Source organism: Zootoca vivipara, chromosome 13 (assembly GCF_963506605.1).
Source record: "Zootoca vivipara chromosome 13, rZooViv1.1, whole genome shotgun sequence".
Classification (NCBI taxonomy): Eukaryota; Metazoa; Chordata; class Lepidosauria; order Squamata; family Lacertidae; genus Zootoca; species Zootoca vivipara.
The window spans coordinates 40141585-40164793 of record NC_083288.1 but is presented as its reverse complement, the minus strand read 5'-3'; the positions used below and the strand labels follow the sequence as shown (position 1 = coordinate 40164793).

General features: G+C 47.6%; 1 protein-coding gene across 3 annotated transcripts in view; it reads left to right on the top strand.

Moving 5' to 3' along the window:
• The first annotated feature begins 289 nt into the window (after positions 1–289).
• The window catches only part of SETD1A (SET domain containing 1A, histone lysine methyltransferase), a 30874-nt gene continuing 7954 nt past the window's right edge, over positions 290–23209 (top strand). The window contains exons 1-17 of one of the 3 annotated variants that reach the window (XM_060281772.1): positions 290–633; positions 2382–2500; positions 4030–4182; positions 9364–9459; positions 10229–10499; positions 10599–10705; positions 11100–11323; positions 11476–12538; positions 13311–14213; positions 14885–15061; positions 15210–15297; positions 15423–15556; positions 16437–16509; positions 17352–17627; positions 18414–19892; positions 21130–21299; positions 22677–22787. In XM_060281772.1, the coding sequence (XP_060137755.1) occupies positions 4045–4182; positions 9364–9459; positions 10229–10499; positions 10599–10705; positions 11100–11323; positions 11476–12538; positions 13311–14213; positions 14885–15061; positions 15210–15297; positions 15423–15556; positions 16437–16509; positions 17352–17627; positions 18414–19892; positions 21130–21299; positions 22677–22787 (5310 nt within the window). In that variant the 5' untranslated portion in view covers positions 290–633; positions 2382–2500; positions 4030–4044. Of the gene's footprint in view, positions 696–2381; positions 2501–4029; positions 4183–9363; positions 9460–10228; positions 10500–10598; positions 10706–11099; positions 11324–11475; positions 12539–13310; positions 14214–14884; positions 15062–15209; positions 15298–15422; positions 15557–16436; positions 16510–17351; positions 17628–18413; positions 19893–21129; positions 21300–22676; positions 22788–23209 lie in introns of all 3 variants that reach the window. The other 2 variants (XM_060281774.1, XM_060281773.1) reach the window with 2 other exon arrangements.

The following is a 23209-nucleotide window of genomic DNA, read 5'->3' as shown; positions in this document are numbered from 1 at the left end:
TTGAACGATTCGCCACCATCCTACGTTCGCAGAAAACACACACACACACACACAAAAACCCAGAGAAGGGTTTTTTTTAAAAAAAACAACCAACCTAATGTTCTGCGGAGCAACACGGAAGCACTGGAAAACGAAGTGAAATGCGTGACTCTGTGAACGGTGGATTGTCTTTCCCTCCCCCTCTTACAGCCCGGTGTCGAAAGCGCAGATCAGGAAAACAAACAAACAACGACGACGAAGCCGGAGAGCCGGCAAAACCGTCTCCATAGAGAGGAGGGAGGGGTGGTGGTGAGGAGAGGAGCAGCGATTCTCGCGAGAGTCTCGCCCGAGAGTCTCGCCCGAGCGCTCTGGCCACGCCCCCTGGTCCCTGTCGGCAGCGGCAGAGGGTTGTCACCCTTTTCCCCTTCCCTCTTTTCTTTCCCCCCCTTGTCCTCCCTTCACAGGTCGCGAAGCGAGAATAGCGGCGGAGCAGCGCGAGTCGCCGAGAGCGCGAGGGAGAAAAAGAGAGAGAGAGCTCGCGCGGGGGAAGAGGGAGGCAGCGCGCGAACGAGCGCGAGAGGCCGGACGAAGGGAGGAGGGGGGGCCGCCGTCGCCGCGCGTGCGCCCCCGGAGAGAAGGGAGGAGGAGGAGCGGGTAGGAGCAGGTGACGCGAGCGAGCGGGAGGCGGAGAGGGGAGCGCGCGAGCCCCTTCGCTGGTGAGGGGCGGCGGGGGGAGGAGGGGAGGAGGAGAGCGCGCGCGAGTGACGGGTGCGTTGTGGGGGGGGGGCGGGGAAGAGAAGGCCTTGCGCGAGAGGGGGAGGGAGCAGGAGGGCGCATTGGGTGGGCGGGGCCGGGGCACCTGAAGGGAGGGGAGGACCCCCCTAAAGGGCAGATGGGGAAGGGAGGGGTTGTAACTGAAGAGAGGGATTTGGGGAGGGGGCAGTCTGTGTGGGGAGGGACGAGGCACTATGGGTGTTTTTTTTGGGGGGGGGGAGGTGGGAGAGGCCTTTTTGAGAAGGGGGTCCTGGGAGGGAGGCCTCTCCTCCTCTTCCTCCTCCAGCTGACCAGGCTGGGCGCCCAGGGGGCATTGGCGGGATGGCAGGGGGTTGGGGTGTCTTACTGAGGGTGCTGAAGTTTTCTCCCCACCCCCTCCGCTGGAGGCATGCATTTAGGAAGCGAAACGAGCCTCCCCAAAACAACGGGAGGAGGCGTGGTATGGAAAGAAGGGCCCGGTGGGTGGCATCGGATGCTACGGAATAGAATAGGAATAAAAAATTCCTATAGGAAAAGGGGCATTTTGAGGGGCAGGAGAGAGCATTTGACGAGGGATGTTTTTTTGGGGGGGGGAATGAAGGAGAATCAAATTGTTTTGAGGGGTCCCGTGAGCAGCAAGGCAGAGTGAAACGGTCCATTGAGGGTGAGGTTGAAAGGGAAGGATGATCTGACAGGGTTTGAAGAGGGGAAGGGGGAGAAGGGAGATCTCCACCAATTGGCTGGATGGTAGAAATGGGCGATGTTGCAGATATGTCTGTGAGGAATAGATTTTCCATATCTGCATGACTCTGTGAAAGATGAAGATGGGCAGTGAGAATGGGAGAACTGATGGATGTATTTAGGGACTGTAGAGAGAGAGAGCGCTCCCATTGACAAATGGGAACAATTAACTCAGGATGGCTTGGAGAGAGGTTGAAAAAGGTCGTGATAAATTGTAAAGCTTAGAGGTAAGGCCTTTAGAGGATAGAGGAGGAATACGAAAGTTAGGAATATTGAAATGAGTGCTTACTCAGAACGGGGGGGACGGGGGACGGGGACGACAACAGATAAACCTTGCAATGTTTTAACTGCAAAGGAAATTAGAGGTGAAGACTTTGAGGCACATCTCAGAATGACAAAAACGTAGACTGGGAAAATAATTCTTAGGGCAAGCCTTTTTATCACGAAATCCATTGATGGGGAGGAGCTGAATATGAGGAGGAAGATGATGATAAAGCTGAAGATTGGGGGGGGGACTTTGAGGGTAGATCCCAACAGAACAGGAGGGCTGTGGATTTCGTAATTCCACTTTGAGAATTTAATTTACAGTATGCAGTCTTCCTATAGCTGGAGGCAGATTGCTTCATCTTGCTTTAATTTAGTTTTTAGGGTAAAGCATTGTTGCATAATTTTGGTTAATTTTTAATTTGTGAATATAAGTAACTTTTCCTCTTAAGTAAGGAGGAATACATGTCACCAGGGGATAGAATTGGGAGTCCTGATTCCCAGCATTCACTATTCTAACATGCCATCTGTCATCTTCCAAGGAAGTCTTTTTATTCTACTGCCTGAGAATGTTTCATTATGCAAATTCAAATCCATCATTTGCTTTTGTTTTTTGACATTCACTTTCTGTACTTTCTTCCTAGTTTCCCAAGTGTTGTGTTTCACATTATGGACTGAACCAACTTCATCCAGGTTTTATTGTGAAGGAAGAAAAAACGCACAGCTGTAATAGCTTGACCACAGACGAGCTAATCCACAACAGGTACAATTTTATTCCTGCCTTTTTCTTTCATGCATTCCCTTTGTGCTGCACTTATTTGGAGATCTATATGTCTGTTCTTATGCAATGAGTACGTTGCAAGGTTAAAATTGATGGGCTTCTCAAATTTGCATGCTACTTAGAGAAGGCATGTGGTTCTGGTAATTACATTCTTCATATTCGATAGGAGGTTGAATATGAATAAGAGCAGGATACTGTATTAAATTAACATTTTTCAAATATGTTAAAAGGGGGGAAATAACTTTGAGGTCAGACCCAGAGATTTATCAAGGTGATGTTTTTCAGGCATCAACCTCAGTTATTTCAGTTATGGCGCATTCAAGGAGTATATTATTAAAGGAGGCATATGTGTGAAAATAAGTTGCACAGGGTAATTATTATAATTTTGTCCCCTTGCTCCTATTTTAGCAAAGCTGTTTGCCACCAGTGTGGCAACTCTAAACTAGGGCTGTGTATGCTCTGTGCTTTAAAAAAAATTCTGTTCCAAGAAAAGCTAAACTCTGGTCCCTCTATAAATTATTTGTCAGATTATTGTAATCAATGGCCATTACACGCTACAAATTTGTTCCAGTTGCACAATTTACAAAATTTCTCTTATTTTGCACAATTTATTCTGCTATTCATATTTTAGGCATGGGAGGAGCAAGGCTAAAAATGTCTCATTTTAGTAATTCAAAATCTTATTCAGACAACTCACTAAGATTGGAGCAGGGACTGCCTGCATGCTATCAAGCATTTCTTCATAATTGTTTATTTTTACTATTGCTTTAGAAGAATTTATAAACTACTTAATCAAATAATCCCTAAGCAGTGTAATGAAATACTTTAAAACTGCTATCTGTATCAAGTTGAAAATTTAAAAACAAAATATAAAATTTAAAAACAAAATTTAAAAGCAAATTTAAAAGCAGGCATATGTAACTTGTTAACATGTCCAAGTAAAGTTGCTGAAACACAAATATTTTAGCAGGTATCTAAAACAGCTCAACAAGGATGCTTTATAATTACAAGGAACAGAAGCTTGCTTTTTTTTAAAAAAAAATCTGCACTATATACCACATCTTTTGTTCCATGCAATTTTGCAGAACTTTAGCAGGTTCACAGTCCCTGCAATAAAGTTCCGCAAATCTCAAATCCAGGAAGCCCAATTCTGAGTATGTATGTAATTCATCCCTCTTCAAAGGTGGCCAATTTAATAAAAATGTTATAAATACCACAATGGACAGCCAAATACCTTTGTGCAAGCCACTGAGCTTGTGCAATACAGTAATAGCCCTGATGATAGTAAATGGATTATGGAGAAGAGGTACGGTTGTTCAGGCAGTTTAATATTAAACCCTCTTCTAGTTCTGGGATATACAGGCGCATCTGGTGGTGGTGACTATTCTGGGTACAAAGGTGTCTAGTGTACTTCAGAAATGGCCAAGAGTGGGCTCTTTTGTTATTGTTAACTCTTTCTCATATTAGTAATTATATTATTTAATGCACTGGTTCCATTTCTACTGCTCTAGGGTAAATGAGTCAGAATGGATCAGGAAGGTGGGGGTGACTTCCAGAAAACCCCTAACTTCCAGTGGAGAAACTACAAGCTCATCGTTGACCCAGTGCTCAAGCGGGCCCCGCACAAGGTCTACCGCTATGATGGAGTACATTTCAGCACTAATGTAAGTGGACAGAACTGGATTCTTATTTGAATGGAGTTGGGGAGGATTTGTTTGAGCTGTACTGAGAAAGTGAGGGTGGTTCTGCTTTTCTTGCTGTGTAATATCCATTGGTCGATCCAAGTACCCACTTTTTTCATTTGTGTTCTCCAGCTTTTAAACTCTCTACTTCTCCTGCTCTGTCAGTGTACTGTGTGAGGGGTGGGTGCATTATTAATTTTTTGGTGTTCTGTCTGATTCTGGGTGGACAGCAGAATCCAAGGCACTGTTGCTCAGATTGTGTGATGGGTCAGTTCTGTGCCACACAGTCCCTAGATTACCTGTTTTGTGCACCTCCTCTTCCTGGTTGTCATAGGGTCCCTAACCCCAGCTTCCATACAAATTTCTGTGTCCTTGTGCATTGAGGCTCTAGATCAGGCATCCCCAATCTGCGGCCCTCCAGATGTTTTGGCCTACAACACCCATGATCCCTAGCTAACAGGACCAGTGGTCAGGGATGATGGGAATTGTAGTCCAAAACATCTGGAGGGCCGAAGTTTGGGGATGCCTGCTCTAGATACTGGATATTTGAATGCAGCAATCTGAATGCTTTCCAGATCTCTGAGCAGGACTGATGCCAAAAATTTTGATGTTGGCTTCTGAAGAATTGAAGCTGCCTTATAGGAATTCTAAATAAGTTCATTTCCATTTTTGGCATTTGTTGTTTTTTAACATGGAACATACAGAGTGCTGTCAGGAAACATGGCAGGTGGGTTTTGTGTGCAGATGGCTACTGAGAGAACAGTGGTGTGAGAGGAGAACAGGGAAAGCAAATATGCCTGTGGCTCTTGGGGCACCTACTGAGGGATTTCTGCAGTGTAGCAGCCTCCCCAAAGGGTGGGATTGAGGAGGGGTGCTTTGGCTGTAGAGGAGGCCAGGTATTATGAACTCCTTAGGCTCTTGTTTCATCTCGCAGCAAGTCAGTCACCACTTTTTCAGTGCCATGGGAATAATTGGGACTTGAGCAATTAAGACCCATTAAAACAAATAGGAACTTAAGTGGCTTAACTTTCCCTGGGTTGCACCTATAGATTCTCTGGCTTTAAAATGATTATAACAGTGCAAATAAAAATGTTTATGTTTGTTTATGGCTATTTTATGAATGAGTTTCCTTATTAGCAGAAGCAATAGAAAATGAAAAAGGCATTTGATTTAGATCTCAGTCAGACAGTGCTGGCATGGTGTTAAAGAAGAGAAAGCTTTTGGTGGTCTCCAGGTCAAATTCTTTGTATCCTATAGTGTGTTATTGCAAATTATGAATTTCAGACAACAGACATCTGCCCCAGTTCAAGCAATACACAATTGGGCTTATGTCTGTTGGCTAACATTTGATTTGACTTCTGCTATTTTTAATATTCATAAAATGTTTCATTTTAAAATTGGTTTCTAAAGTCCCCAGTACTGTAGTTCTTATTTTAGAGTTGCCATTAAACTCTCCAACAACATTTGGTTCCATTTTAATTCCCTTCTAGAAATGAGAATGGGCCTTGTAGCATTGGAGCAGTTTGAATAGCATAGTCTTTATCTCTTGGGTTGCCTGCCATACTTGAAAAAATTCTTTCTTAAATGTCAGCCCACCTCTGAGGCTACCTTTAGTTGTTTGGTCCATTACTTGTTGGTTATAGAATAATTTCTGCTGCTTAACTTCCATTTCCTGTGCACTGTAAAAGCAAGCTCCATTGGAATCAATGAACTTATTCCCACATAGCTTGTGTAGACTGTAGTGTGTTATGCCCACTTTACAGACAGAGATTGAGACTGAAAAAGAACCTGTCTCAAATATGATTTCCTCCCAAAAATACTATAGTACTTGGAATTTGGAATATAAGGACTAAAATCTATTTTTATCCCCCTTTGCTAATTTGCTATCTGTTTTAGAAAGCTGTTTGTTTGCTATGCATTGGGGTGCCTCTTAAGCTATTGCAACCAAACTTTGCACAGCGGTTTCTGACATCAAGGAATAGGTTTTTATCTGTTTGGATGCCATTGGATGCCATTTTGAATCAAGATGGCAGACTGAACCTTTCAGGGCTGCCATATTCTGCCTTGATCAGACCATACCTGGAGTCCTGGGTCCAGTTCTGGGCACCACAATTTAAGAAGGATTTGGGCAAACTGGAACATGTGCAGGAGAGGGCAACCAAGATAACTAATGGTCTGGAGGAACAGTTAAGGGAGTGGGGAATGTTTAGCCTGGAAAAGAGACTGAGAGGGGATATGATAGCCATCTTAAAATATCTAAAGCAGAGCTTTCCAAACTGTGTGTTAGTGTGTCATGCAAATGCTCCCTGCGCTCCTGCCGGGACTGGAAAGGGGTTAGTTTAACCTCTGGTTTGCTAGTAAACTGAATTACAGTGTCGCAAAATGATGCATGTCTAAAAGGTGTGTCACCAACGTGAAAAGTTGGGACAGCTCTGGTTTAAAAGGCTGTCACATGGAGGATGGAGCAAGCTTGTTTTCTCCTACTCCAGAGGCTAGGACTTGATCCAATGGATTCAAGACAGCAGATTCCGAATAAACATCAGCAGGAACTTTCTAACAGTAAGAGCTGTTCAACAGTGGAACAGACTCCTACAAGAGGTGGTGAATGACCTCCTTCCTTGGAGGTTTTTAAGCAGATGTTGCCCTCTGCAGAGGTTGGATGGTCATCTATCATGTCTGATCTACTGTAGTTAAAATATTCCTGCATTGCAGGGGTTGGACTAGATGACCCTTGGTACCCTTTCAACTCTATGTTTCTGTAACTTTTGCCACTGATTTCACAACTGCACTGATTTTTTTAATTTCATTAAATTCCCAAGCAACACCTGGCATGAGGCTTCCAGCTTTAAATGTTTGGTGCTAAAATAGTACCTGCGGTCATAAATACACTTGCATTGATTCCCCATCTAGCTCTGTGGAACTCAAGCTTTGACAACTGGGCTGTAGGATGTGTGCCTATTGTTGCTTACATGAACAGTACCTCAAGCTCTAATAAAATATTGTTATGCTAGTTCTTCTGTTAATATAGGAGACAAATGTGAAAACACAGACGCCTGATTCATGCAGCCCCCTCTCCTCTTTAACCTTTCTTAGGCTCCTGATGTCAGTCACAGCTCTGGCATCGTGTCTCACCAATGTAATGAGCACAAAATCCAAAAGATTATACACACTGAGAGGGTTGCCAAAGAATTAGCGTAGCTCCTTCTTGAAATATTCTGATGATTGCAGCCCAAAGAGGAGCTGTGTCTTCCTGTGTTTGCAGTCCCTTTTCTTCCTGCATAGCATGGCAACATCTGATGTGCTTAGTTTCACTTTTCTTCTAGCCTGAGAGTCTGCTTCCCTTGTAGCTGTTGCTTTGTTTGAAAATTCCCCTAAGCAACAGAAGCAGCAGCAGTGACAAAAGACAGTTTCAAAGCTATAGAGAGCCTGGGGGGAGGTGGACAGGAAAAAGAAAAGGTGCTGTGTTTGAAACTATGATGAATTTATGATTTGGGTCATGTTTGTTCAAACAAGCATCAATGACTGGGGGAGTCAGCCTTAAAATTCCATAAAAGAATAACAGTTTGTAACACTCAAACCTGTAATTGCCCAGAATCCCCTCTCCCTTCTGCTCTAATAAGGTTTATTGGAAATATGCTTAATGTAACTTGGTGAAATTTACTTCCAAATAAGTCACTTTGGGTTGGGGTGGAAATGAAACTGAGTATGATGGCCATAATCTGAAGGTCTATATTCATACCTGGGCTTACCTCTATTTCTACTATTAATAGTTCATACAGTACTGTTACTTTGCAGAAGTCTCTCCCCCCCCCCCTGTGTATGTCTTTATCAGGAGGAGTGAGGGAAGATCACTATTCTCACTGATAGATGAGAGGAACTTGTTCAAGTCTATAAAATGAATCCATACAGAGGTGGGACTTCAGTTCACCCAAAAATTCTAAATCTGCTCTACACAGTTTTATAGCATTCCTCAAGAGCAGCCACTAGTGTATCTCACTCACTTGAGCCCAGATATAGACATGTTTATTGCTTATATTCTGAGAACAGCTTAGAAGGAAATTGGACTGCTCACATCAGAGCCACAAGTCCACATGTAGATCCTTAACTGAGAAGAATTATAAACTTTTTTTTTCATTACAAATGGCAAATCACCATGAAATGCTATGGAGCAGTCCTTGATAACTGGAAACATGCACAGTCCTAATGTACATTGTTGCCTTTTAAAATACTTTTTCCTAAATCTTCCCATGCTTTGCTTGTTTTGTGTTAATGCCTTCTTTTCACCTGCATTCTGCCTTTTAATGAATATTACAGCTAAAGTATTCCTCTTCTTTTCATATCTGGGGCTCTTACTTTTTTTCTGATTAATCCACATTAATTGCTGCTTGAATGCTTGGAGAATTTTACTGGGGTATGGTTCTCCGGTGTTCAAGCAGTGCTGCAGAGAATCATAGTGTGTGATCTGCATCCTGTCCCAGTTGTCCTGCTGCCTTTCCCCTGAGAACCCAGAAACCTGCAACACAGGCCAAGGCTGGAGAACATGTGACCCTCCAGATGTTGTCAAACACCAGCTGCTGACCACCTGAGCCAGCATAGTCAGTGACCCTGGGTGGAGTTCCATTCCAACAGCACCTGAAGGGCCACAAGTTCCCCATCCCTCATCCTAGTCTCCAGTTGTGTTTTGTCAAGTATTGGGACAGAACCAGTGTTTGAAACTCCCATTGTTCTAGGTGCATTTTGTGACAGGGAATTTCATTAGCACGAGCAGTTTCTGAGCTTAGTACTGTGCCTAATATTTCAGATTAAAACTGCAGAGTGGAAGGAAAGGAGGACCTTTTTCTGCCTCCGCACTTCTAGCTACTCTCTAAAGACTGGAGAAGAGACCCTCTTAATAGTATTAAGGGGTGGGCATGTGAAAATTGAAAATAAGATTTTAGCTGCAGTTCATTCATTTTCAGCTTTGTATTCTTGTTATAAAAAAGTGTGCCTAGACATTCTGTTGTTGTGCCCATAACCTAGGTTTAAGGTGCCATTTAGCTCCTAGCTTTCATATCTCAGTTTCTAACACTGGGCAGAACCAAGAAGCACTTTATTTCAAGGAGTTCTGTTTCCTGTAAAGGCTTTCTGCATTGTTAATGCCTAACAAAAAAATCTCTTCTCAAGGATTCGGGCCTTGCTCCTGTGGGTGATGTGCGGGATCCCAGACGCAGGATGTGGTCCAAGAACAGAGACATTTCCCTCCCTGTCCCAAAGTTTAAGGTAAGCTACAGCCCACCTGATCATGTATCCTTCTCCAAGTCTTCCAAATCCTCAGCACAGCGTTGCTGCCCCATCTTCCTTACCTGGAAGCCTGGTAAATGTCCAGGAGTGACCAAGTGTATAGCTTTATGCCAGGCTGTAAATTAATTGACTGAATTCACTCTTAAGAGGAGAAATGTGGTGGAAGGGAGATTTGGGAGTGCAGGAAAAGAGGAATGGCAAAGAAAACTGCATGTCTTTTCATTCTTGTACTCATTGCTGAGTTCTTTGAATATCTTGTTGTGAAATGTCAGTGGATGATGAATGTGTACCTCCACAGGGGAAAGCTGGGTTCAAAAAACAGTTGAAAATTCTTCAAAGGGGAAAAAGCTCCAGAATTTGCCTTCGTAATAAACTGGACAGATTAAGAATATCTAAAGTTCATTGACTCTAACAAATGGTCTGGATTCATGCAGATATGGCGATTTTATCTTGGGAAATTGCTAGGGTGGTAGTGGGGGGCAGGGAAATGTGGTGTGTTTGAGGTTATCTTGTCTCGGGTGGAGTTTGACAAGCATCATATAGGAGGGTCAGGAATCTTGAATGCACTGATGAAGGGTCCACCCAGCAGTTCTGCAATCTCTGAACCTCTATTGGTAGGCCATTTTAAAGCTTTTGCTGACTATCCAGGGCATTGGATGATTTTTCTTAATTATTGGGGTGGGGGTCTTTGCTCTTTGGCAATTGATTTAGCCCCCTCGCCCCATCTCCCCTTTTGTTTCTTCTGCAGCTGGATGAGTTCTATGTGGGTCAGATCCCTCTGAAGGAGGTGACCTTTGCCCGGCTCAATGACAACATCAAGGAGCCCTTCCTGGCGGACATGTGCAAAAAGTATGGAGACATTGAGGAGATTGAGATCCTCTACAATCCGAAGAACCGCAAGCACCTGGGCCTCGCCAAGGTGCTCTTCACCAGCACAAGGGGAGCCAAGGAAACTGTCAAGAACCTGCACAACACTTCGGTCATGGGCAACATCATTCATGCTCAGCTCGACATCAAAGGTGCTTGTCCTCCTCTGGCCGTACTCTCAGTTCCGTCTTGCCACCTCAGAGTAGTTCAGAGTAGTTCCCCTTTCCAATAAACGGCTTTTCTCTCCATAGGTCAGCAACGAATGAAGTATTATGAACTGATTGTGAATGGCTCCTATACACCCCAGACTGTCCCCACTGGAGGCAAAACACTCAATGAGAAGTTCCCAGCAGACTCGGTGAGTCTGCTAAAGTCTCACATTTGAATTGTCCAGGTTTAGGGCTACTTTTCCACAGGAAGCCTCACCGAAGGATTTTCTTCTGTATCCAGGATATGATCCTCACTCCTGATTTTAAAAAAATAGCCACCCTTTGACTCTCTCTCCCCCCCCCCACTACTCTTCTGTCTTCCCTCTCTGCATTGCCTGTCCACAAGGCTTCTGCCACCTGCTGGTTGCCAATACCCATAGGAAAACTGCTCAAGTCCTGCTCCTTTGCTAAATGATTGGTATTTTCTCTCGGAGGGGGCTGCATCCAAGTCAGCTTGGAATTAACTACATGACTGGTCCCCATTTTTCAGTCTAGGTGGGACTGCATGGTGAATAATCTGCTCTCAATTCTTCCCTTTTGCAGTCAGAGTCCCGAAGGCGCCACTCAACAGACTCCTCCTACGCTAGTAACACAATGCCTTCAACGCCTGGCAATGGCACACCTTCCTCTCAGGACACTCCATATTCCAGTGGTAGGCAGGATACGCCTTCTTCGTATGGCCAGTACACGCCACAGTCTTCCCAGGGGACTCCGTACACTCCCCGGGGAGGGACGCCATATTCTCAAGATTCTGCTTACTCCAGCAGGTGGGTGATTTATATGTATATCTGCCCTAAGCCCTGGGGGAGTGATGTCAGTGGCATTGCATCCTTGAGCCAGCCTGTGAGGGCTGGCTAAGTGGAAGAGAGCAAAGAGAAGTCTCTCATGGTACTGTCTCTTCTTAATTTTCCTCCTCAAGGCAAGGGACGCCAGGCTACTCTAGCTACCAGCCAGAGCCAACATCGTACAAATCCCGCCGACATGAGAACAGCTTTCCAGACTCGTACTCGCGTCGGCATTATTCTTCTTCGTCCTCTTCCTCCTCCTCCTCGTCTTCTTCCTCTTCCTCCTCCCACTTCCGTAGCAATGACCACCACTACCCTCCCTATAATCAGCAGTTTGATGGTGGCAGTGGCGGCAGCAGTGCTGCCACAATCAGCAGCAGCAGCCGGTACCAACGCCTCTCATCCACCTCAGAAGGGCGCCCGTCTTCTTCCACCCCCTCCTCCTCCTCCTCTCATCGCTCCCACCAAAGAGAGGACCCTGGCTTCCATTCCCGGCACAGGGAGCGCTCCCAGAGGGATGAGGCGACTCCTTCCTCCACAGTCAGCACCCCCACGGTCACCACCCCCTCCTCCTCTTCTTCGTCGTCTGTGGCCACCACAGCCCCAGATAGTGCTCAATTCCAGAACAGCCACGGCTTCCCTCAGCAGAGTGCAGAGCCCTTTCCAGCACCCAGCATTCTCTACCCACCGTACACAGCCACTCCGGAACCTTTCTCCCTTCCCGTGGAACCCCTTGCCGTGGACCAGGACTACCGGCTGCTCCCCACAGCCGAGACTTTTGCTGCCAACTCCTTGCCTCCCACCGAATTTCTTGCTCAGGAAACTAAAGAGAACACCAGCCCAGTAGTGGCAACTGTTGCAGTGGCCGATGACCGGTCCCATTCCCCTGCTGTGCAGACCTCGCCAGCCCGGTCTGGCTCCCCTGCGCCTGAAACTACCAACGAGAGCGTCCCTTTCACTCAGCACAGCAGCTTGGACTCCCGCATCGAGATGCTGCTCAAAGAGCAAAGGTCCAAGTTCTCTTTCCTCATTTTGGACACGGAAGAGGAAGACGAGGAGAAGGGAGGGCCCAAAGGAGTGGAGCCACACGGACCCTGCACTCCACCGCCTCCCCTTCCTGTCAGTTTTGAAGATGTGGTGCCCGCGCTGGACATGGGATCAGGAGCAGAATCTCCGAAAGCCAATGGACAAGATAGAGTAAGTTCTGAGGGTTTTGAATGTGGTTGAATATGGCAGCTTTGGGGGGGGGGGGCTCAGTGAAGAACCGAGCCAGCTCATTGGCCATAGAATACTGAGTGATTTGAGAGGGGTGGGATGCAGTGGAACATTCTGAAAGAAGGTATAGGTGGCAGGCTATTTGTTGAACTGTCTCTTCTTGTTGTAGTTGTAGAGCAGTGTCTCTACACGGCACTCCACGTGTTTGGATGTGTGTCCCATAAATTCAGCAGTCCTGTTTCCTGCACTTGCAGATCTTGGGTTTTGAACCATTAGAAATGTTTGTTGGGACAGTTAACAGGGCATTGATGATGGTGAACTGTAGGGAGGTGCTGATTGCAGAAATCCTTGCAGGTATCATCTCATCTCATCTGAATATCAGCCGCCTTAACAGATGCTGCATCCAGCTTTCTAAGATTTTATGCACAGTCACGAGGGTTGGAACTTACCTAGGTATCTTTGGTGTCTTAAGAATTGGGAGAATGAGAGATAACTTGAGGCTAGGGGTTTTATGTTTGACTTTGCTGGCATGAAATTTGAATTAGTTTCAAGATTATTATTGTGTAGTGTGAATAATTTAATGATATTGTTGGGGTTAGACAGATGAAAAGACAGGCCGGCAGAAATGGGGAATAGTGTTTTGGGAGGTGGTTTGCAGGAATTGCTTTCAGGGAAATGGGCGATGCATGCTGCAGAAGCCAGACAATTGGCTCACTGTGCTATCTCCCTCCCTCCCCTTCTCCTCCCAAATAAGGCATCTCAACAATCTTCAGGTGAAGACATGGAAATCTCTGAGGATGAAGCAGAGGTCGAGCCCCCAACCCCTGTGGCAGGGGTGTCTGAACCCCATTTTTCTGTGATGCCGTCAGCCCTGGGCCACATGCAACTGGGCGTGTCCTCCTTTACCCCCCACCACCGACCAGAGCCTCCCCCCACCTACCCGATACAGCCTCTCATGTCTGTCTCCCTCCCGCACCTGGCGGGCAAGACCCACTCGCTCTCCAACTACGGCCAGGTTGGCCCACGGCATGCTCACCGCCTCTCGGACTTCAGAGGGCGTGCGGGGGTGGTGGGCGGAGGCCGGGGTGCCCCCCACATCTACGACTTTGTCAACTCCATGGAGCTGATGAACCGGCTGGGCAACCAGTGGGGCGGGATGCCCATGTCCTTCCAGATGCAGACGCAGATGCTGAGCCGCCTGCAGCAGCTGCGTCAGAGCAAAGGCCAGTTTGAGGACCCTTTCCCCTACCACCGGGACGCGGCTTCCTTCTGCGGCCGCCCCCTCTACGGGCACGGCTACCTACTGGACCAGGCTAACCGCCACTTCCAGAGAGACCAGCTGTTCATGCAGCAGCCATCAGCAGTGGGGGCCTCAGAGCAGCAGCAGCAGCAGCAGCATTCCTCGGAGCAGCCCCCTCTGCCACCCCCACAGCGCCTCCTTGATTTCCGGGCCGCCTCATGGGGATACCAGGAGGAAGTGGCTCCCCCCCCACCTCTTCCAAAGGACCCCCATGCCTCTGTAGTGGACAGCGTCCTTGAGACACTCATGCAGGAGATGAAGAGCATCATGCAGCGTGACCTCAACCGCAAGATGGTGGAGAACGTGGCTTTCAACACCTTTGACAAGTGGTGGGAGCGCAAGGAGGAGAAGGCCAAGGTGATTGTGCGGGGGGTGGGGAAGGCTGCCAAGAGCCTCAGTCTTGGAAGGGGTGAATGTTTGAGACAATTCCTAACTCTTAGGAATGGGGTGTTGAGGGGGTTGTGGGGATTTGGGAGAGCTGTGGGGCCTGCTTTGCAGCGAGGGGTATGAAAGGCTTAAGGTTTTATTTTTCTTACCGATACAGTGAAAGTGCAAAGTCCCCCAAAATGTGGGCTGCAAACCCGCCACCCAAAAGCCACTACAAGCCTCGCTTCTGCAACCTCAGGATGGCAGCGATGCTTGCAGGATGGCATGTGGGGAAGTAGAAGCTTAGCAGAGGTGTGAAGTGTGTTGAAGGCAGCAGGGTGGGTTAGTAAAGGGGTTTGGATGATGTAGGAACAGGACAAATGGGTATGAAGAGACACAGGGAATGTGGAGCAGATAAACCTAATGAGATATCTGCATTTAGGAAATGAATCTGTCTGCATACATGGATAGAAAGGGTGCTGTTTAATCAACTTTGACAGAAGCTGCTAAAATAATTTCTGTCAAAAGTCTCTGTGTTCTGCTCTTTTTGAGCATGCGATTACCAAGGGTTTGCTGCTCTGCCTGCTCCTCATCCCAGATCCTGAACCCTCTTCCTCAGCCTCTCATCACTGCTGCTAATGCCCAGCTCTCATTATCTGCAGCCTTTCCAGAGTACTGTCAAGCAGCCAGTCAAGGAAGAGGAGAAAGACAAGACAAAGCTGAAAGACCCTGCCCTGCTGTCTCTGGTTGACTGGGCCAAGAGTGGCGGCACTGGCGGCGTGGAAGGGTTTGGCTTTGGGACTGGCTTTCGAGGAGTTCTGGGACTCCCATCCTTCAAGGTGAGGGCCAGCTTCAGGATCTGAAAACCTTGTTTTGGTCAGGAGGCTGCAAGTGGATGGGGGTCATAAGAGACAAAATCTGGTTTGAGCACTTGCTTGAGTGATGGCTCTCTAAGCCCTTCTCATCTCAGGCATCCTCTTGTTCCAGGTGAAAAGGAAAGAGCCATCTGAAATCTCGGAGGACAGTGAAGTGAAGCAGCCACACCCATCTACTCTTGCTGAAGAGGATGAGGAAGGTCAGTCCCTTCAGCCCTGGATAGTTATGGGTGATGGTTGAACTTTTTTTTCATAATTAAGGGAGTGTTTTCTATTCTTAAATTAACTCCATCTTACCCTCCCTCTCCCCTGTTCCACCTTGCAGATAAGGATTCCTCACAGGTACCCAAAAGCTCCAAGAGGGATGATGAACGGATCAAAGGGCCAGGGAAAAGGCGGAAACTTTTCTGCTTGGATAGTGAGGGAGAGGAAGCATCTGAGGATTCATCCTCTGAGAAGGTGAAAAGAAAGCACCCCTTATTTATTTGTTTAGGTTTTGGTTTAGACACTGCTTGATTGTAATTGAAACCTCAAAGCAGTTTGCATTTGGGCTGTTCCTACCACTATGAGAAACCTCTAGTTCAGGCTTCTCAACCATGGGTCTCCAGGTGTTGTCATACTGTAACTCCCACCATCCCTGGCCAATGATCCTGCTAGCTAGGGATGATGGGAGTTGTAGTCCAGCAATGTCTGGGGACCCAAGGTTGACAAAGGCTGCTCTAGCCAGTTTCAGTTCCCCCCAGCAATCTCAGCCAGGACGCAGCATAAAGCAGTTGAATAGGTCTTTGCGGTAGAATTCTTAAATAGCTTGGATCCTAGAGCTCCCCTTTCCCTCACTGTGCCTGACCAGGTGCCTTGTTGGACCCGGACCAGGACTGCACTCCTCCTTTCCTACAGTTTTAAATGACCATCCCCTGCGAAGCCCTTCAGCATGCCATCTCTCCTCCGTGGCTTTCAATGAGCGCAGAGCCTGATGAGCATTTTACTACTCACTTAGCTATGCTGTTATGTCCTTGGCATGGTTGGACAGCTTGACTGCCCTTTGCTGCTGGGTTTCCAGGCCCTCCCTTTTCTTCTGCGTCTTCTCCCCATCTGACCTCTGCTCCCTTTTCTTCAAACAGCTGAGGCAGCCCTGAAAGCGAAATCACTTTCCAGTTGCACTTTTAGCCTCAAGTCATTCTGCAGGACTTGAGTTCCTTTTTGAACTCATGCCCTCTTCAAGCCACTCTGACTCAGGAGTTCAAGCTGACATTTTGCCATGCGTACCCTTTCCTGCTGCTAATGGGCTTGTTAAAAGATTTCGTCCCCTGAGAAACATTTTATGCTGCTGTCTTCACAGGAGGAGGAGGAGGAGCGGAGGGAGGAAGGTGAAGGTTCTAGGGAGCGCGGCACGAAGAAGGAGGAATCTGAAGGTATTGACAGTTGCCAGTCACCAGAAATGATGAATTTCCATCACTAACATTGTCCTTAATATCAGACTATTGACTTAGGTGGAGATGAAAAATAGTAGGGTCTTCTCTAATCCATGTGCTTCTTTTGGTATGAATCATGTCCCTTCTGCGTGTAGTTTCCCTATCAATGCAAGTGGCATCTCCCTTTACTCTGTTCTTGTAGCACTCAGGACACTTCTCTGCCGAAAAGCCAGCTGGTCATCAGCACTTGGCAGAACTACTGGGTTTTATATACTCAGTAATTACATTCCTCCTTCTACAAAGCTAAATGCTACAACCTGTGGAAAATATGCAAATTTGGGCATATTTTTATTTGCACCATTGAATTAAAAAATGTTTTACATAATTCTGCTTTTGCTATTCATAGAGAGGGGCAAGGAATTTTGTGGATCATTGAAAACCCAACCCTCTGCAAGAAATGTTGTTCAACTGTCTCTCCAGCCTTTGACATTTCAGTAGGCATCCACCATGGCCACGTGCTTTCAAGTGTATCTTTGCAGCCATGGGGTGGTATTAAACTGAGTCCTAATCAGAGTACACCCGTTGAACTAAATGGACCTATTGTTCATATCTATTAACTTCATATCTATTGTTCATATCTATTAACTTCAAAGGGACCACCTATGAGGACTAGAAATTGGAAGCAGAAATATTTTCAGAAACAAGTGGAAGCAGAAATATTTTCAGAAACTGTACTTTGGACCAAGACCACATTCTGCTCTCTACCTGTGCTATGCATGGGAGTGTGACATGCTCACAGCCATGCTGCTGGTCTTACCTGTCCCCTTTTATCCCTTGTGCAGATGAAGGTGAGAGCGACGGCTCCTCCAAGTATTCTCTCTATGGCGAGTCCGATGAGGACAGTGACAGCACTTCTGATTCAGAGAGCAGCTCTTCGTCTTCTTCTTCCTTGTCCTCCTCTTCATCTGATGAGGAGGAAGCTGAGAGCATGGAGGAAATGGACGAATCTACCATGGACAGCTGCCCCACCGAGCCACTGAGAGACCTGGAAGAGAGAATGCGTCAAACCACAGGCGCTGAGCTTGATAAGAAGAAAACAGAAGCAGGCCTGCTCCAAGGTGAGATGCTCTACCCTGAGTCTTCCAGTCTACCAGCTCTGCCTGGGAGATGGGGAAAGTGTTGAGAGCAGCTGGACAAATTGCAGAGCGTTGGGAGGCCAAGGTGTGGATGGCCATGTTTGCACTCATTGTCTTACCAAAGGGCTGGTGAGCCACATATACATTGTCCCAACGTTTTCCCAGTTCCATGGCTTTCAGTTCCCCCTGTATCTTGACGCCACCCAGCTTTACTGCTCTACCCCAGAACTTCTGCCTCCGTCCAGTCCTGCATCTCCTGTGGGAGATGTCTGCTTGGATGTTTCATTATTGTTTCAAGCTCGGTATGTCAAAGACTGCCTCACCTCGTATTTCCCCAAATCCCTTCTCTCATTATCTATTGACAATGTCACAATCCACTTGATCAGAAGCAAGCCTTGGTTTTCCCTTTGGTCCTCCTTATTCAATCAATTGCCAAATCATGTCACTTTCCCCTTTACAATATTATGGAAATTTTGCCCTTCCTCTCTCTCCTCAGCCAAAACTCTAGTCCACCTCCTGCTTATTTCACAACATGACTGCTGCAATTTTTCTCTCTGGTTTTCCATCAACTCACTGTGGTTTTCTCGCATCTATCTCACTTGCCAACATTATTGCCAATATTATTCACCTCTCCCACTGCTTCCACACTATTTAAATTATACCACTGCTTGCTTGTTGGCTTTGTTTCCTGCTCAGTCTCCTTGTTCTCACCTTAAAAAAATTGGTGACCCAACACTCACCAGTGCACAATTTATCTCCCTCATGCAGCAGAAGGAAAGCCTGTTCCTCTAAAGGATGGCATCCTGGCCCTGCATCTAGAAGAGAAGGTTGTTGGGACGGCGCCAGAAGAACGACCCAGGCCGGAAGAGCGACCTTCCTCACCTATCCCACTACTGCCACCACCCAAGAAGCGCCGGAAAACAGTCTCCTTCTCAGCTCCTGGTGAGGATGACGAGATCAAGGCGGCATTTGAGAAGCCACTGGAACCAGCTCCTTCAACGCTTTTGCCTCCGCCACCTCCTCTTCCACCACCACCTCCACCGCCTGTCCCCACAGAGGTAGCACAGGCCCCCTTAGTGCCTGTAGAACCCATGTTACCATCCCAAGTGCCCTTAACCTCGGAACCCCCAGCTCCAGCTGCCTCTCCCCTGCGTCCTGCAGCGCCCCCTGCCAAGGCAGTGGCCCCTGCCAGCCGCAAGAGGGAGACCCCCAAAGCCAACCAAAGAACAATCAGCAACCTGCCGGCTGACCACGCTTCCCTGGTGAAGTGTTGGACGGACGAGCTGCTTCCAGCCGGCCGGTCCCGGAGCCGCTCTCGCTCCCGGAGCTCAGAGGCCCCACGGGCACCCCAGCCCCCTGGAGAGGACAGGCTACACCTGCGCGAGCGGATGGGCGCTTCCTCACTACTGGAGCTGGCGAATCAACCCAACCTGGCTGTGCTGGCGGACGTGGCGCTGAAGATGCCTGGCGCAGGCAGTGAAGACTCTGAGGAGACAGAGACCTCCGACGAGGCCGAGGAGCCCAAGGCCATGCCACCAGTCCCCACGCTGCCCCCGGAAGTCAGCAGCATTCTGATGGAGCATAACTACGCCATGGCTGTCCGCGCAGCACCTGCCTCCCGCAAAGCCGACGAGGTGGTGTTGTCTGGCGCCGCCGACCTGCCGCGTGTGGATTTGTACAGCGAGCACATTGGCGAGGTCCTGGAGGCGCCTGAGGAGGTTGTGGCTGATGCCAGTGAGGTCAAAGCTGAGCCTGACGTGGGTGACCTGGTTTCGCTGCCCCCGCCTCCACTACCTGAGAAGCCCAAGGCAGCTGTCCCACAGCAGCAGCAGCAGCAACAACAACAACAACAACCACCCCAGGCCAAGAAGCAGCCCCAGTGGCTCAAGGAAGAGGCCCTAAAGGACCTGGGGACCTTGCACTTTGGACCTGAGGACCTGTTCCCTTCAGAGAGTGAGGAGGAGGAGGAAGAGGAGGAGGAGAGTGCTGACAGCAGCGACGAAGGGGAGATTCGCAGGCGCTCCCTCCGCTCCCACTCGCACAAGCATGCCCCTGCTCAGCCACCTCCGCTGCCCCTGGCCTTTGAGACGCGCAGTGAGTTTGAGCAGATGACAATCTTGTATGACATCTGGAACTCAGGGCTAGACCTGGAGGACATGAAGTACCTGCGGCTGACGTACGAGCGCCTGCTGCACGAGGACAACAGCACGGACTGGCTGAACGATACCCACTGGGTCCACCACACCAATATCCTTCCTGGAGCAAATGGCAGGCGATTCTGGAGGGTTGGGGGCTGGGTATCTTTGCTGCGAATGCATCTTGGGGTTGTACCATTTTGACTAGCAGGGCTTCCTCCACTGGTATCTGGGTATTGTAGTTTGCTGCTACTGAGAATTCTGTTTTAAGATCTGTAGCTGCCCTCCCCTATAGTGCTAAAATTCCGTGGAAAGAGGAAATGACTGCTCAACCAGTTTATAGTGTTGAGTATACCTTGGGGCTTTCCATCGTCACTGTTGGGTTTTTTGTTTGTAGAATACGAAGAGTTCATAAAATATTAAGAATAGCATGTTGATAGGCTTTGTTAGCTTTGCAGTTGTTGGGTTTTTTAAAAAAATATCCAGATCCAGCAATGGTGAAAGCCAGACTTGTGTGTGTGAACAATTGTCCCCATTATTGGACTTAACATTGTACAAATGAATCGGTATTCTGCCAAGTACAGGTGCCCCTTGTCTAACAAGGCCAGCAGAGACACTGGGGGCAGCAGGGTTAGGTTGCAGCTGCTGAAATTCCTAGCATTTAGCATTTAGCAGTTGTCTTATGAACACTTCCCAGTTCTGCAGTAGTTGGCAGGTTGTGCCATCATCACCATTATTGTGTTCCATGCTAAAGATTCAGAAAGGTGAGTGGTGAAAGTGAAGGTCAGTCTTTTGGGTTTTGTTTTATTAAAAAAGCAAAACCTGTAATCTTTAGAAATGCAAAGCCACAAAAGAGGGAACAGCATGAGAGTCTGTTTTACACTATGGTTACTTTTGTGGGTTTGGGGGCAGTTGTTGTTATAACAAGATAAGAAATTGGGAAGCTTTAGTTGGTTGCATCCAAAGAAGTCATTGTAATTTCCCCTCCCTCTCCTCCCCTTCCATCCCCCAAATATGCTCTGGAGGGGTTCCCTTTACCCTCAGGAGCAGATGGAGCGGGAGAGAAGGGAAGGTCCATTGCATGAATGGAAGTCATTACACTCACCCAGTAATTTCCTGAATTCAACTCCATGCCTCTTCCTCGCCCCACCCGTCATTTCTTCCAGGAGGCATGAGGTTTAATTTTGTTAATGGAAGAGATGCATGTATGGCAACCTTTTCACCAAGGGCAAGGCTTCTGAAGAGGGAAATTTGCTTGCTTGGCCCAAACACAAGAGGCAGAAAGAGTCTTGTGTCCCATTTCCTTGCTCCATGCTTTTCTTTTTCTCCTTAACTCTCCCCGCCTCCACTCACAAACATTGCGAACCCCAAGCGGAAGCGGAAGTCGTCAGACCTGCGGGAGCACCAGACAGGCTGTGCCCGCAGCGAGGGCTATTACCATATCAGCAAGAAAGAGAAGGACAAGTACCTCGACGTCTGCCCGGCTACCGTGCAGCAGCTTGATGCTGCTGACGTACAGGTTAGACCCCTCTTTATGCTCCCTGTGTGGTTTTGGGGTGAGCCTAGAGTGACTAGTAAGGGCTGTTGTTGAATGAGGGCAGGGGGGACGAATGTGTGCAGACATACATTTTAGAAAGTGGGGGACTGGGCTTACTCCATATCAAGAAGAAATCCAACACTACCAGAGGTTTGGGGGCCTTTGGTCCTCCATATATTGCTTCAACCTCAACGCCCATCACCATTGGCCATGCTTGCTGAGGCCCATGTGAGTTGAAGTTCAGCAACACCTGGACAGCCAAAGGTTTCCCACACCTGCTCTACAGCAAGGTGACCCTAATCACCTTGAGGTGAGAGGAGCCAAATTCTGTCATCTGTACGTGCTATGCAGGTTAAGCATTTCCCCCCCATGCTTCTTCCTAATGAGTTATTTAGTCATTTCTACCACCTTGGCACAATGTTTCTTATTGTAGTGTTGGGCAAAGATCTGGAACAAGACCCCAAAGCACCATCTCCCTGCAGTTGTTCTTGAGCACCTCCTCTAGCTTTGTAAACGACACCCATGTTACCTGCAAGTTATTTAAGCATATATTTTTAGCTGTAAGGGCTAAAACAATCAAATGATTTTCAGGAAGCAGAAAAACGACACAAAACACCACACTTCTGCAGAATTGCAGGGCATACACACATACCCTGTAAATAACACTGATGATGCTCTCATCTTCACGCCAAATTTTGTGCAGTACTTCAAGAGGCTTTTGATTGTGGCATCAGTCCGTAGTAAGCATGTGCCTTATATATTGGGAGTTCTGTGTGCAGGTCCAAACTGACTTGGGAGCAACAAAAGGTTTGCAGGCAGGTCAGCCTAAGCACACCCCACACCCTGGGTGTGCGACGGCCCTCTTCTCTCACTGGGTCTAAGAAAACTGGGAGGGGAAAAGAAACATATTTGTTGCCAGTTCAGTTTGAAGGGTCGCACAGTTATCGGGGGAAGCAGGGGCTGACTAAGAATCTAAAGGAGGTGCTTGTGCATGTATAAGAACACAGGCTGTTGCTTTCTATTGAGTCAGACCATTGATCTATCTAGCTAGCTCCTGTGAGCACTTTTGAATACTGACAACATAAAATGCAAAAAGGCAGGGGAGTCTTCTCATTTTGAAAGTACATTGTTTGATAGTTGTGGGAAGTTACAGTACCGTTCTTACTGCTTCCTAAGCCTGCTGACCACCCTCTCTGAAGCTGGGTAAATGTGCAGCTGGGATAGTGAGCCACTTTTAAAGGGTGTCCCTTTCCAAATGTGTGACTCTGCAACAGTTCTCGGTGGTGTGTTCCCCTCCCGCTGTGAGCGGAAGGATTTTGTTTTCATTCATTTTCAACCACTTCTTCCCTCCTCCTTCAGGGCACCAACCGCATCCTGTCCGAACGGCGATCTGAGCAAAGGCGTCTGCTCAGTGCCATTGGCTCCTCCGCCATCTTGGATAGCGACCTTCTGAAACTCAACCAGCTGAAGGTACCCAATTTGTCTTGTTAAGCAAGTTGAAAGAGTGGAGCAAGCAGGAGATGCGCCCTTGGCTGGGGAGATTAAGAGTGTGATCCTAGTATATCCTTGGAAGGCAGGGGGGCAATGTACTTGGCCTGGCATGCATTTCAAATGCTGAGGCTTCCCAGAATTGGGCATGGAGGGCTTCTCAGTAGGGGGTGGCTTTCCTCACAGAGCCAATCTTGATCCCCGTGATGCTTTAAAGCAAGTTGCACTATATAGATAGCAAGGAAGCTTTTGGACAAAGATTTTGTCTGCAGTTCACCAAAAGCAATTGTTTTTGCTTGAAAGGTGTCTGTAAGCTCAGATTTACTTGTTTGAGGGACTCCAGATAATGCAGTTGGCACAAGATCTAACTGCTGTAGCTGAGCCTATGCAGAATTTGGCTCTCC